The sequence below is a fragment of the Otolemur garnettii genome, unplaced genomic scaffold (genome assembly GCF_000181295.1).
Source record: "Otolemur garnettii isolate 467f Iridium unplaced genomic scaffold, OtoGar3 scaffold00029, whole genome shotgun sequence".
NCBI lineage: Eukaryota > Metazoa > Chordata > Mammalia > Primates > Galagidae > Otolemur > Otolemur garnettii.
In genome coordinates this window covers 11,556,190-11,571,407 of record NW_003852424.1, presented here as the reverse complement: position 1 = coordinate 11,571,407, position 15,218 = coordinate 11,556,190, and the positions used below count along the sequence as shown (strand labels likewise).

The 15,218-nt window shown below is 47.5% G+C and overlaps 1 protein-coding gene across 3 annotated transcripts in view; it reads left to right on the top strand.

Moving 5' to 3' along the window:
* The window catches only part of NTRK3 (neurotrophic receptor tyrosine kinase 3), a 361,705-nt gene that overhangs the window by 290,151 nt on the left and 56,336 nt on the right, over nt 1-15,218 (top strand). For all 3 annotated transcript variants that reach the window (XM_003788654.2, XM_003788653.2, XM_003788652.2), the window contains 2 exons: nt 6,644-6,774; nt 14,158-14,330. In XM_003788654.2, coding sequence (XP_003788702.1) covers nt 6,644-6,774; nt 14,158-14,330 — 304 coding nt within the window. The remainder of the gene's footprint in view (nt 1-6,643; nt 6,775-14,157; nt 14,331-15,218) is intronic.

The window sequence follows — 15,218 nt, the reverse complement described above, 5'->3', positions numbered from 1 at the left end:
TGCAGAGAACATTAGCAACACCTTGTCTGCCACCATAGTAGGCATGAGACAAGACCCGGTCGGGGAGCAGGAGGAGGGGTGAGGGCAGATCTGCGATGGGACAGACATTCCTACCATGAGCTCAGCCATGGGCCCTGCCCTCTTGGTGGTCTCTTGCCTCCTCCCAGATTCAGAGCTGGCCCTCTTTCTCCCTCCTGCCACCCACTGTTGGGGCTCTGGGAATGTTATTCTTTTCCATTTAAAGGCATTCCATTTCATGTGTAATTAAATGTGTGGTATTCAATTAATGTTTGTTTCTGAGCCTTTTTGGCAGCCTGAGACCCTAGGGGCTGGTTAGTGCAGAGAAAATACACGCTTCCCAGAGATCCTCCCTGCCTCCCCCTGTTCCCTCTTCCTCTCCTGCCAAGAATTTCCCTGCTTCCTCACGCACTTGGTCACCTTCAGGGTTCACCTGGTAATGGGCGAGCGCCTGAGGCCATGGAGACCCTCTGCTCCTCTGTGTGGCAGTGGAGTCTGGAACTTCTGCATTCTGTTGCCACGTTCATCTGCAAAAGACACCCTGGCTGCTCACATTGAGCTCAGGTGGTGGTGACCAAAGGTGGCAAGAACAGGTTCCATGATGAAGCAGCATTCTCTCTCTTTATAAATGTCATTGCTTTCTACTGCACAGCAGTGCCAACCAGAGAGCAAAGGCTCTCTGTGGAGCAGGACTTGCAGAGGTGCGGGGGCTGCCATGACCAAAGGATGGCAAAGAGGCACAGTTGGTCTGCTCAGACTCACCTTTAGCATCCCATGGGGCACTTCTCAGCATGGGGACCTGGGGTAAATTACATAGTCACCTTGAGTGAGGGTTACCTTCCTCATCTGTAGCATGGGGACAGCAACATCTTGTGTTAAAGAGAGCGGTAAAGACGAGTCAGTGTCCAGTGTTCAGCCCTGGGCCTGGCTCGGTGATGGCAGTTATCTTTGTCAGTAAGAAGGGTACAAAGGGGTGACAATATGCTTAAAGAGGTAAGTGCAGAGTAGATGGAGTCTACCAGGGAAGGAGCTGAGAGGACTCTACAGTGAGGCCGGGAACCACTAGGAACTGGGTATTGTCAGGGACTGGGGAAGAAGAATATGGCAGGGTAGGTGGGAAGACCCAGTCACAGGGCCGCCCTGGGAGGCCGGTTTGTGAACCCCTTAGACCCCTGCCATCAGGGAAGGACTGTCTCCCGCTGTCTGCATGCGTGGCCCAGAGGATGATTAGCCACAGTGCTAAAGTGGTGAATAACTTGTACTAAGGTGATCAGGGTCTGACTGCAGGAGCGTGCTCCCTGTGGGACCGAATCTGCTGCTTGACACACAGCAGGGCTCAGATCACCGTTATTTATAACCGTCAACCTCGGGAAATCTGTCTTTTCTCTGCTGATCAATACCAATCTCGAGTAGGTGGCTGTCTCTGTCCTTTGATATCTTTATTCCATTGTCTGACCAACCTCCTCCCGCAAACTATTTCAGCCTCTGAAGGAGGAAGAGGTCGACGTCATGGTGGCAGTACTGGGCGGACTGCTGGTGACCCCTGCATCAGAGCTGGCTCACTCCTGAGCAACCTCATTCAAGCCATTTTATTTTAGGAGAAAATTATCATGCTTCCTCCAAGTCTCTTTTCCAAGCCACTATTTTGTTCTAATGGTAGAACTCTTAGTTAATGTGAAAATTTTAGGGACAGGAGAGAAACACATTTGTTAAAAGTCTGTTACATTTCGGATCTTTACTATCATCTCTATTATTTAAAAATTTTAAATTGGTCCTCTTAACAGTTCTGGCAAATTGATGTCCGTGTTCTTATTCTACAGATAAGGAACTGGAGGTTTGGAGAGGAAAGGATGCAATTGGTAGGTGGCAGGATTAGAATTCCAATGTGGACTTTTGTTTGTTTGTTTCTGAGGTCTCTACTCTTCTGGCAGCACCATTCTTGGCAGGTTTTTTTGGCTCCCCTTTCCAGGGGAAGACTGAGCAGTTTATACACACCACCCTCCCTCTACCCTCATTTTCCTGGAACAGAGCTGTAAAGCTAACAGTAGTCACCTCTGCCCAACTGTGCCAGTGTGTCCAGCGGCCGTGTGCATATCTCCCTCCCTTCCCCTGTTCAGGTAGCCCAGGTGACCAGAGGCAGCAGGAGGGATAAGCCACCTGCCTACTGATCCCTCTGGGCTCTGAGGTCTTCCATCCAGAGGTGTCTGCTGACCTTGCTGGATTAGAGATTCTTCTCTAGATCAAACTTTCTGCAGGCCTGGAAGACCTCCCAGAAGTGAATTCCACACATATGGAACAATTATCTTGGTCCCCACTCAGAGGAAGAATTCTTGGAGTAGTCACTGAAACACAGAAATCCTCATTCTCTATCCGTGTCAGATGAACCATTGTCCTATAGGAGTGAGACCTACAGGTGGCTCCCTGTCATGGAACCCAGTTGGTGGCTGTCTCAAAAAAGCAGCCTCTCCACTTATGGGCCAGCCTCCTATTTTCTCCAGCAGCTCATTCCTTGCTGGATACTGGGAGGCCTTCCCACGGCCCCTCTTCCTTTCTCCTTTTCCAGTGTCCTGATGTCTGAGCCCTGTGACCCAGACTCAGCTGGGCTCGCCAGCCAAGCAATAAAAGGAGATTGATGCCCTCTCCTCCTAGAAAAATCCATCACTTTTGGCATGCAGGTCAGATGGCTTCACCAGAGGCAGCTCTGAGAAGCCCAGTGTGAACTAAAAGTATGCACAAGTAGAGACCCAAATAGACGTGCAGACGTCAGAAATGAAACGGCTCGCTCCAGCCATTCCCACACTCCGCCCCACCCACACCCCTTTCCCCAGAGCTCTCGCTGCTCTGAGCCTGCTATTTCCCTTGGGAAAATGCTGTAATAGAGTCCCAGGAGGAGCAGCAAAGGGAGAGTTGGGCAGAAATAGAAGGTGGCAGGAGATGGAGGCTTGAGCATGTGTACACCAGATCATTTTAGAGGCCATAAAGTCTAGGAGGACAGAGTCAAGGTTGCCTAATGTAGAGGAAAGAACGCAGGCTCAAGAATCACAAAAAGAAGAGCAAGCCCTCCCTTGGCCACTGTTTGCCTCTGCGATTGGAAACATTGCCCCTCTGTTTTCTCATCTATGAAAAGGGCAGAATAACGCTTATCACTTGGGGTTATTAAGAGAACGAAATGCTGAAAATGTAGCAGGATTGGGCACACATTAAATCCCTTTGTCCTACTTCTTCCTTGGTGGGTTCTGGGAAAGAAGCTGCTTGGATGATATTTTAGAGTCTCAAGTCTTGTTGGTGCATGGGGTTGGCCACATGGAAGTGATTTCCCATGTATGTTTGGCCTAAATCCAGCTACTCTCTGCCAAGGTTCCCCTGTTACCTTGTGGAGCTTCTTATCCCTTTGGCCAGGAACTAGCTGTCCCCTGGGGGGAGGATTTATGATACGATGGAATTCTGCCCCTTCTCAGATCTCACCACTCTGCCCAGTGCTAAGTGCAAGCTTGGTGTCAAAGTGCTTTTACCCCAAAGACAACTAGGATAAGTCAAGGCTATTTTATTCTGAGCCACTGAGTATTTTCACATCTATGAAAAAGATCTGTTTGCACATTTGTGGAAGACACTTTTCATCTTCTGGCTTGGCCTTTTTCATGCACTGGAATTTCTGGTAATGAGCTCATGTGCCTCCTGTTACCCTCAAGGTTCTCAATGTCAAAGCTCTCCCTGCCCACAGCTGGGGATTTGCGGCAGCTGCCAGGAGCTCAACTCTTAGAATGTTTAGGGAGGGCTGGGAAACCATCCCCTGGGTGCTGCTTCCACTCAGCTTGTCTCACTCTTTCAGGGACCAACGACTCTTACGGCTGAGGGAGGGTGTGCAGAAGGAAGGATTCCAAGACTTGAGTTAGGCTAGACGCAGCAGCTGAGAATCAGTCTGTCTCCCTGTGAAGCTCCTTCATTCTCATTTGCATTCACCATAGTGGGGAGTGAGAAGTTCCAAGAGGATCTCCCAGCCCAGAGTTGGACTTCAAGACCCAGGAAAATATATAATAGTGTTTTTGCCTTTATAAAGATGTTTCCAGAACACAAGAAGGCAAGGAAGGGATGATCTCCAGTGCATGGATGGGCAGTTGAGGCTCTGAGAGGGGAGACTTGATCCACAGAGCCGGTGGGTGGAGCTTGGAGGTGAGAATAAGACTCCTGACCTCCTCCTAGTCTTCTGGGAGTGAGGCAAAACTAAATTACTTATGGACAAGGTTTTAATACTTGTTGAGGCAAAGCTATAAATCTGAACATCTTCTTTCAGCTGGTTAATTCCTCATCCCACCAAAAAAGTCCTGGTTCCTGCAGCAACAGCACCTGGGAACTTAGAAATGCACATTCTCAGGTCCCAAACTGAACCTATTGGATCGAGTTTCTGGGGGAGGAGCCCAGTCATCTGTTTTTGCAAGCCCTCTAGGTGATTCTGATGCAGGCTCACGTTTCAGGAGGATTTTCCTGTTGTAATACAGAGGGATAGTTGGAGGGATCTGAGGCTTTTTGTATGTTTTCGCACTCTGGATAGCACGCCTGTCCAATTCAACTGGCAAGTGGGCATGCCTGAGTTGGCCCTTGTTTCCTCTATTTGTACTATAATATCAATAACAATGAAAATACCAAAGTAAAACCTACATTTTTGAGGACATAAAAGTTTACAGACTTCACATGCTATGGCTCAGAGCATAGGCAAGTAGAACTTGTATTACCTGCCCATACCCATTTTAGAGATGAGGAATCTGAGACCTCAGATTTTTCTGTGTGAGCTGCACAAGCCCTTGGAGGAGCCAGGTCTTAATCCAAATATCTCTGGAATCCTGTCCCTTACCCCTCCCTGCATGTTCAGAGATGTGGGCTGGCAGTGTACAGCTGCCACCATCAGCCCCTTCTCTACTCCCAGCCTATTCCAGGACACTCAGCTCATAGGCCCCCCTGTCCATTCACCTGGGAATGATCAGGCAACATGAACAGATGGCCTCCCAAGGGACAGGTCCTGACCTCCCATTTTCTCTCAGTGGGAGGCTCATTAGCCTTCCCCTTCAAGGTCAACAAATACCATTCCTCAGAGGCTGGGAAATAGAGACTGAGGGTGTAAGGAACGGAACCCATTTAATCCCTTGCCTAAAGGCTGGGATTGCTGCTCTGTGGCTGGGAGTGTCCTCTGTCTTGGGGGCAGGAGCTGATAACAGGGTGCAGGCGGATGCTTTCTCCGACAAATCCTCACCAGGTTCATCATCTGGTATTCCACGAGGATACCAAGAACTCTGACTGGAAAACAAAAATGGTTTGTGAAATCTCTGCCAAAAGCAATCCCCAAACCAACCACACCCGCTAATCTCAGCCTTCCAGCCATGCCCCTCAGTCCCTGCCACATCTCCCCCGCAGGGACAGTCTGTCATGGTCTTCAGCTTGCATTTCTTGACAAAGTCATTTGGGGCAGTCCTCTTTCCTGGTTCTGCAGTGCTCTTCATAATGGTAATACAGGTATTTAATGGGCTCCTGCCTGGCGAACAATGAACGTAAAGGGCAGTGAGTAATCTCCAGCTCGCTCCTTCCACTGCCAGCCCACTGCTTGTACAGCTTTCTCAGAGCATTCTTTCCAAATAGGTGGGAGGGCTGAGGTCACGGCCCTGCTTTCTCCTGGCAGACAGACTTTAATTAGATTGCTAAATTAGCAGAGGCAGCGGCAGCCCTATTCTCTGCACAGACCCTCATTCTAGGGCGGTCTCTGAACTTGCCTTTGATGATCTCATTGGTCTTTCTCTCTCACAGAGAGATCGTAGAGGTTTTCTCCAAATCATTTTAGCAACTGCTTAGTAGTCTCTAACACAAACCAGGTACAGTGTTAGGGTCGTTACAGCTGTAGGTTACCGCAAGAGCCAGTGTGCGTGTCTGGGGGGTGTGTGTGTATGTGCCTATGTGTCTTTAGTTTGTTTCAGGCTCTGGGCCAAGCTCTTTATATGGATTATCTCGTTTGATCTTCACAAAAATTTATCAAGGAAAGTATTCTCATTAATCTCATTTTACAGATGAGGAAATTGAAGCTCTGAAGTTAAACAACTTTCCCAAGCTCAAAAAAAAAACCAAAAAAAACCCCCCAAAAACAGTAAGTGGGTAGAGCCAGGATTCAGACTCTGTTTTTAATGATAACCTAGAAACCTAAGAGTCTGCTAGAAATGCAGATTCTCAGACCCAATGACTCAGAATCTGCATTTTAATCTGCAAGGTCACCAGGGGATTCACGTGTACAATAGCTGAGGAGATTGCATTATACTATCTCTAACAACTATAGGTAATTAATACCAGGGTTCTGCATATCTCACCATTGACTCTGTTTTCTAGCAGAGAGGCTGTGGTTTTCAGGGGTGAGGGGCTAGGCTGGGGTAGTGCTGAGATTTGATTCTGGGTCGGACTGTCAAAATACCAAGCTATGTCCGTTTTCATGCCAAAGCTGGGGTGCTGGAGAGTTTTCCTTTCCCTGCCATGGGCTCAGAACCAGGTTTTCCACCCTAGACCCCTATGCTTTCTTATCTCCCTGTGCCACCATACAAAGACAAGCACAGAGGACTGACTTTGCTCCCCTCCTCTCTGTCCCCTCCTACAGATGTGCAGCACATCAAGAGGAGAGACATCGTGTTGAAGCGAGAACTGGGCGAGGGAGCCTTTGGGAAGGTCTTCCTGGCCGAGTGCTACAACCTCAGTCCAACCAAGGACAAGATGCTGGTGGCAGTGAAGGTAAAGCATGGGGCCATGTGGGCGCCAGGAAGAGGGCTGGCTGAGGGCCCTGGGAGGGGGAGGGAGAGGCCCACCTCATTGGAGAAGACAGTGCTTCAATGAACTTTCTTAGATGCAATCAGGGGACCTTGCTCCAAGGTCAATGATGTTTCCTCTGGACCGAAAATGACTTATGTTGGCTTCAGAGGTCAAGAGCTGCAGCGCTTGAGAGGACCATGCCTGGAGGATGGTCCAGTTCTGCCTCTGAATGGATCTGCTTTTATTCTGATGGCCTTGGCTGATCCTATAACCTCTTGAGTGGTTCTGCAGGATGTGTTGTCTATGCCTGAACCGTTGCTTGATCACCCCTGAGGAGTAGAGTTGATGCAGTGTGGACTGTCCAAGGAGACCAGGGCAGCCACTGTTCAGGGGAACAGGCATCACTGGGAATAGAAAGAGAACAGGTGGGGGCAGGGCAGGCAGGTGCCTTTGTTTTAGTGCTGGGAGAATAGCGCATAAGGTCCAAGAAATTCTCAGATGCTTCCCACAGCACCCAGGTTTGGATCCCAGGGTGCTGCATGCTTGGGGTGACCTTCTCCTGGCAGCTGCTGACGGGTCCCTTAAGCACAGGGCTTTCGTGTTTTTCAGCCACCTGGCTGATTTGCAGGAAGAGCTGCATTGCTTGGGGCAGTAGCAAAGCACTTTGCTGCTACCACCGGTTGCCCTCCTGACCATTTCTCCAGCAGTGAATAACTTCTCTTTGTAAACCAATGTTGGACAAACCTTTGAACATAGTTGACACAAAAAAGATTCAAGTAGTCTCAGAGTGACGCACAGTTCTCTGGAGCCCTGCTCTAGAGTGTGGAGTGGCTTCCTTGGGTGCTTCTGAGGACAGTGTGGCATCTGCACGGTGAGATGTGGGCAGGAGCAAGCGACCGAGCCCCCACGAGGACACTCACCCAGCCTTAGCAGCATCCTAGCCTTAGCACTAAGGGGTCAGGCTAAAACTCTGACAGGAAGCCAGTTTCCCCTTTCTGTGACTTTTTGTCTCCGTATTGATAGTCCTGGGCTTCTGTAGATGGTTTCCATCCCCAGAGAACAAATGACCTCCATAGATAAAGGCAGTGCAGTACAATGTCCTGCCACAGCATGGGCATCAGCTGCGTGTGAATTCCAGCTCTACCACCCATTAGCTATGTGACCTCGTGCAAGACACTTAACCTTTTGAGGCCTCAATTTCTTTATCTGTATAATGGGAATATTAATAGCTAATCCTCAGAATGTTGGTGATGAAATTGCATCAGGTGTATATATATAATCCTTAACACAGTGCGTGGGACTTAGGAAGTGCTCAGTAAAGAGTAGCTGTTATTTCTTTGTATCATCATCATGAGCGGATATTACTGAATGTGCTTAGATGCGTGACATATGACCTGCCAAGCTTGCACTGACAATCTAGAATTGAGGTTACCCAATTTTTTATCTAAAGGGCCAAAGAGTAATATTTTAGGCTTTGAGGGCCTTACTCAATTCTGCTCGTGTTGTTGGAAAGCAACATAAATAAATAATACATTAACAACGGAGGGTGGCTGTTTTCCAATTTTTTTTTTTTGTATAAAAATCGGCACAGTTTGCCACTCTCTGCCCTAGAAAATAAGGAAGGAACTAGAGCATTGCACCTTAAAATGCTAAGGATGATTATTGCTGGACATTCTGTAAATAAATGTGCTTAAAGTGTCTCCATGGACATGGGACGGTCAGGTGAAAAAGGGTGTCTTTAAACAGCTTGAACCAGGGATGTGGACAGATTCCTCATTCTGTCACTAAGTTGAGAATCTGCATTGCCCCAGTACTTTTAATGTATAGAATGACACTAGTCCACTGGGTGTTCAAACATCCTTCTGGGGCCTGAGGAATGAACTGAACATTTTTGCACTTTAAGCAGGAAATGAAATGATGGCTGAAAACCCTGAGAAATGTTTCCCCTGAGCGGTCTGGCATTAAGGGGCAGTACCCAGACAGACCGGGTAATACAGAAAATGTGTTTCTGTTTTCATCCCTTTAAGAGGGTTTCTTTTTCTCCTCGGGTCTGGGAACTTTGAGGAAACGAGTGCTCTGGGACTGTGCATCATTTGCCAATGGGCGGACTTGCCAGTGATCAGCCCTGGAGAAGCCCATCTCCTCCAGAGAACACCCCAGAAGTTGCACCTCCTGCTCCCTCTTTAGCATTCACTCCTTTACACAGGCTCCTTCCTCGTGAGTTAGTTCTCTGTCGAGGCAGGTTAATTTTGTACTTCTGGAGAACACCTACAACTATAACCCAAAATTATGCTTCCTCAAAATTGTGGTTTTAAATCAGTTGGCAAGAACATTTTGCCCAGCGGTTGCTATGGTGCAAGCAAAGAAGCAGAAATCGCAGCCTGTTTTTTAGATACATGCAGCCTACTGGGGAGATGAGCTGAATGCCCATGAGAGAAAAGGTGAGCAGGACAGGACGGAGCATAATCTGTGTATCTGTGCAGTGTTAAGTGTAGCGATAAAATAATCTAAGACGGTGGAATAGCTGGTGTGACTATGAATAGTCTCTTGGCAAACAGAAGACCTACACAACGTTCAAATCTAGGCAGGCCCCTTCCTTCCCAGAGGAGGGAATGAAGCCCTCCTCTCCGCTGTTTCTATTTTCCCTTCTGACATTCAATGCTCTCTCCCAGGTGAGCCTCCGTGGTCTTTCAACTCATTGAATTGTGATTTAATCTGGTCTAGAGTTTTTCCTGTCTGTGGAGGTTTTTCACCTCAATGACCATATGTAATTTTTTTTTCCCTGAGATTTCTAAGTGGTTTTTTACTTTTGTTATTATTTTAATTTTACTTCTTCCTGATCTTGCTGCATAGCTTCTTATTTAAAAAAATGATTATTATTTCTTCAGTCTCTTAGAGCACTTACTTATTTTAAAAATCTTTATGAGCCTATAAATAAACTGTAGGTCTCCGCAGGAAATTCATGTTCTGGTTATTGGTGATTTTAGTCATTTGGATTTAGCATTATATTTCTTTCAATGTGCCTGAACATCAGCTTCTGGGTTCCTTTTGGTTTGGAGGGCTTTTTGGGTTTTGTCTTGTCTGTTCATGATTTTCAGTTTCAGTTACTTTAAATTCGAGCAGGAGCTTAAAGCATTTGTGAAACAATCTGAGTGCAGAATCTCCGAGTTTAACTATTTCCCCATTTTTTAAAAATAGTTTCTTTTTCCACTCTTAATGGTATTTTTAACCACTGACTTTTAGCAGGTCTTTCAAAAACATTCACCCTAGGCTCCATAAAAGCTCCTAGTCTGCACTCATATTTCATTGGTTTCTAGAACATTTTATTACATTATGTAATTACATTAACAGGTTTAACTGTCATGAATGAATTTGGAAACAATCACAACTGATTCTTGGTAAGCCCCTTTCTGGGACAGAAGTGTCTCTCTCGGTATCCACCTAGCAAGGAGTGCTCAGGGCCTCCTGCTCTGTAGAGGTCATGGGCAGTGCCAGCTAATCTAGACAGGCATGTTGACACAGTTAAGTGGAGAGTTTTTCTGGCCAAAGGGGCAGCAAAGACCCTGAGGCAGATGAAAGTTTGGAGTATACAAGGGACAGAAAGGTCAGTGAGATTGAAGCAAAATGAATGAGCGGGAAGGAGCGTAGGGGAGGAGACCGGGTGGAGAGAGATGAGGAAACCAGACCTCTGGAGGCCGTGAGTGAGTTAAGGAGTTTGAATTTTATCCTGAAACGATGAAAAGCCAGTGTCAAGAAGGCAGGTACATGTACAGGGATAGGTGATAACTATCATCTTCCTCCCTGGGGAAGTCGTTTAGGAATCTCCAGGGAAAGTAACAATGGATTTTGAGGGTCTAAAAGAGAGAAAGGTGGTTTTTATAATTAAAGGGTGTTTTCTGGTGGGAGGGTGTATGTGTGTATGCATTTACCCATTTAGGCCTTTGGACATTTAGAAATGTGTATATCCCTGTGTGTATAATAAAATGGGTTCCAGGATATTAATGAAATCTGAAAAAGAACATCTTTTGAAATACATCCCCCCCCAAAAAAAGAAAAGAATAATGGGAGGGAGAACAACCTTTAGGTTGGAGAAGATGAAGATGTGAAGTGACTCTGAAGCAGTTGGGAGCTGGTGAGAAGGTTGTGTTCTTACCATCCTAGCCTGCTTCCCTTCCACCCAGATAAACAGCTTTCCTGAAATGCTTCTCCCAGGGCAAGGAGGTGAGCATGAGGTCTAATGTGCACAGAGGGGAAGACAGAAAGAAAATGTCTTCAAACGTTAGAAGAAAGAAGGGGAGAGAAGAAGGGCAGATCCCAGCTCTCCTCTTTGTCCCAAGGATATAATGCAAAGGACCTAGCCAGGAGCCTCCCTGGCTTCAAAGACCCCTGGCAAGACCCATCTCTCTGCACCAGTAGTTGGTGGCAATGATAAACACCGGTTCTGTCCCATGCCACTAACTGGAGTCCTATTTTGAGGCTTCCCAGCCATGAAGAAGGTGTTGGATGTGGACTCCACTGAGACAGGCAGGAGAGGTCTCGACCCCATTTTACTCCTTATTATCCCCCTCCTGTCATCTCAGTCTTAATTGTATCAGTTCTTGGGGGTGGGCCCATTGTACCTCTGAACCCCAGAAACTACACCCCCATTTGGCCGTGTTGGTGAACATTTCAGGTTTGACTCAGAAGCTGGAACACCCATCGTGAAGGCAAGGAGAAGAGGCTAAAAGACTAAGCTTGTGCCACACCTCCCAAATGGGGGTCTTACATTGCCTCACAGTGCAGAGTGCCAGGCTGGGGGCTGGTACTGTTCAAGGGCTGAGAACGAAAATACCCCGTGGGTGTCACTGACATCCAGACTGTGGGAGAGGATGATTTAAAGAGATGGAGAGAGGCCATTTGGCTGGCCCCAAATTTGATCTACTTCTCCCTCTCATAAATCCAGACTTCACATAAATCTTTATAGTATCCCATCCCACCCATGCTGGGTTCCTGTTTTTTTTTTTTTTTTTTCCTCCTTCTTCTTCATGAAAATAAATAAATCACTCTCAGTCATCCCATGCCCACACCCCAGCCAATGTAGCTCGGGGCTGCAGCCAGCAGCTGGGTCACCAGAAGAGGCACTCTTTCATCATGACCCTCTGACTTCCCAGATGTCTTTGTTCCGATTGCAGGTGGACACAACAGCCTATTCCTTCATTATTAAGTAGCTTTCTGGAGCAAGCAGCCACAGCTGAAAGGACAGCACATAGAATCAGGTCTGGTAAAAATCAGTGATAGGCTGAAGGAATGGCCCTCCTACTTACTTCTGTCATTGGCCTGCACTCCAAGCCTGGAGCCCTCGCTGGGCCTGGCTGCACTGCTGGCAGCCCATGTGCCTCGCCTTTCCCGACCCTCTCCTCTGCACTGCCACATCTTTTCATTCCTCTGCCCACTGTGCCCTGGGGCCCTAGTGACTAATTCGCCTGATGAATTAATTCAGGCTGGACAGGAAAGTATCCTAGGCTGCAGACCCAAGCTCTTATTTGTTACATAACAACAGTGGCACAAAACACTTCTCCATTCTGAACCTCAGTTTTCTCATCTGTAAAATGGGAAAGTCACACCAGATAACTTTCAACATTTTTATCAGCAGTAGAACCATTTAATCTCAATTTATTTGTAAAACCTCTAAATTTTAAAAAAGAAAAAATAATTTAAAGAAGAATGGAAGGTGTCACTAGTTGAAGTTGGGGTGGGGATTGGTCTCTGGCTGAGAGACAACTGCCCATCCCCAGGGGCCCTAGAAACATTGCTACTGAACTTTGGAGTACCATGAGGCCCACTAGGCGATTACTGAGGTCCATCGTAACTCCAAGTTTCTATCATTTGAGATATGTGAATGCAGCCTAAACAATTCTGTGCCTCAGTTTCTCCAAGTCCAGAGACAAGCATGTGAGAGCAGATGCTATCTAGGGCCTTTTCTGGGCTAGGACTCCATCATCTCTGATGTGTACTAGTGACTGAAGTTTGATGGCCCTCCAGATACACCTGCCTTTGTAGATTCACCCAATTACTGTGCCAGGGCAATCCTGGAGGTATCAGCTAACAGGACTGCAGTCTCAGGAGAAAGGGCTCTGGCTAGGAAGCCTTTTGGCACCTGCATGACCTACAGGAAGGGTCAGTCTGCTTGAATAAACAGAAAAGTCCAGATGCAAACAGACTTCCAGTCTGTCAAGATTTTCCCCAGCCTAAGAACACTGAGCAAATGTCACGCACTTACTCGTTGCCTCATGTTGTGTCCATTGAAGCAAGTAGATATTTGGCTTATTTGCCCTCTGACTTCATGGGGAAGGTGGGGAGGCTGGAGAAATGTGGGCACCCAGTTACACGGGCTACTCCTCCAGCAGAAGTCACCCTATTCCTCGTTTCACAGATCAGTGTCCATGCTGGCCTGTGTGACTGTGTCCCATGACTATGCCCTGGATCCAAGGTCCCCCAGATCTGCTCAGAGGCTTCAGCATTGGTCTCATTGTCCCCTCCTGCTGCTTGAAAATCAACGTTTGTGACTCTAGGTCCTCCAGGCCTTATAGGAGGCGGCCTGGTCTGCAGTCTCCTTTATACCTGGGTTTCCCACCCCTATAGAGGTTGAATTATGGCATTGTGGTGGCCTCCAGATGCCGACCTTTCTGTCCTGCATTGGACTTTGTGTATCTGCTTGGTACTGGTGTTTCTGATGCTTCTGTCCATGAACTACTATCCCTGGGACTGTCCCCACCCCACCAAGGGCATCCTCCAATCCCAGTTAGGAGAATGCAAGTGCCTTCGAGAAGCCAAGGTGTTCACTGTGCTCTGCAGATACAGACTCTTTCACATTCTGGAAACAAAGACTCAAAAGCATACGGAGACTTTGTTGCTATGGTGGTCTTCCTGATTTCCAGTGGCCTCTGGGCATGTGCTAATTTACAAAGCTCAGGCAGTTGGGGCACTGGTTCTCACACTTTATTTTAGCTGTGGGACGCTTTCTTCAGAGGAAACAAGGAGCAAGGGCTTTGGCCAGGCCTTCCACCTCTCAGGTCCTCCTGCCCCAACTCACACCCATCTCTGAGGAGGCCCAGGGGCTCTGAGATGACTTATTTGAAATGCCAGTGAGCACAAGGGGTGTGGGTGTGGGTGTCAGGAGATGGGTATCTGTTTCAACCGAGATCAAAACGCTGGAGGAGGAAGGGGTCAGCCCTTGCTGTCATGATTGAGCCTTAAACTCCACTCAAAATTGTATTTATTGGGAATCCAGCAGTGTGTGGCACCAGGCTTCTTCCTGGGAGGGAGGAGAAAAGCCAGCCCTCTTCCTTGTAGTTGCTAAAAGCCAGTGTCCTGCATTGTCCCCAGGCCCTGAAGGACCCTACCCTGGCTGCCCGGAAGGACTTTCAGAGGGAGGCTGAGCTGCTCACCAACCTACAGCATGAGCACATTGTCAAGTTCTACGGAGTGTGCGGTGATGGGGACCCCCTCATCATGGTCTTTGAGTACATGAAGCATGGGGACCTCAACAAGTTCCTGAGGTAAGTGACAATTGTCACCCCCTTCACGGCCCCCTGCCCCAGCCCAGTGATCCCTGAGGACCCACTTCCCCATCTGAACAAAGAGCGAGGAAGAGGAGTGAGAAGGGCTCTGCCATTCTTATACACCTCCTTAGCAGGTGGATTCAGGATTTTGTCTCGGATTTCTAGGGGAAACAAGTCAAGGATGCTAAGACAAATAACCTGGACTCTTCTTCCTGATTCCAAAATGCACAAAGAAGAAGAGCAGGGTCTGGGAGGGATCCAGGAGGAACCAAGAGGGCCCACCAGCCTGTGGCTAAGGCTGTGGGTCGCCCTTCCCAATGGGGGCAAATAACTTCTCCCTTTGATGTCTTAAGTTTCTCACTTGCAAAGTAAGACTAGTACCTTACACTCCTCCTGGAAACCTTCTTGCCAGAGACTTTTTGATGAGGAATAAGAAGGTATAAGGTTATAAACTCATTAGGAGACAGAGATGATTGAAAAAAGTGTGGGGGGGGCAGATTTTCAATGAGTAAATTTTAGAACTATGCCATCTAGTATGACGGCCACTTCTGGCCATTTCAGCTGAGAGTTACACATTGAAGGGTCCATTTTTTTTTCTTTCTTTCTATTTTTTTTTAAATTAAATCATAGCTGTGTACATTAATGCAGTCATGGGGTACAATGTGCTGCCTTTTTTTTTTTTTTGGCCGGGGCTGGGTTTGAACCCTCCACCTCTGGCCTATGGGGCCGGCACCCTACCCTTTTGAGCCACAGGCACCGCCCGCAATGTGCTGGTTTTGTATACCATTTGAAATATTTTCATTAAACTGGTGAAAAGTCTATTGAAAGGTCAATAAAGTTTAAAAATTCAGTTCCTTGGTTGCACTAGATGCAGTTCAAGTCCTC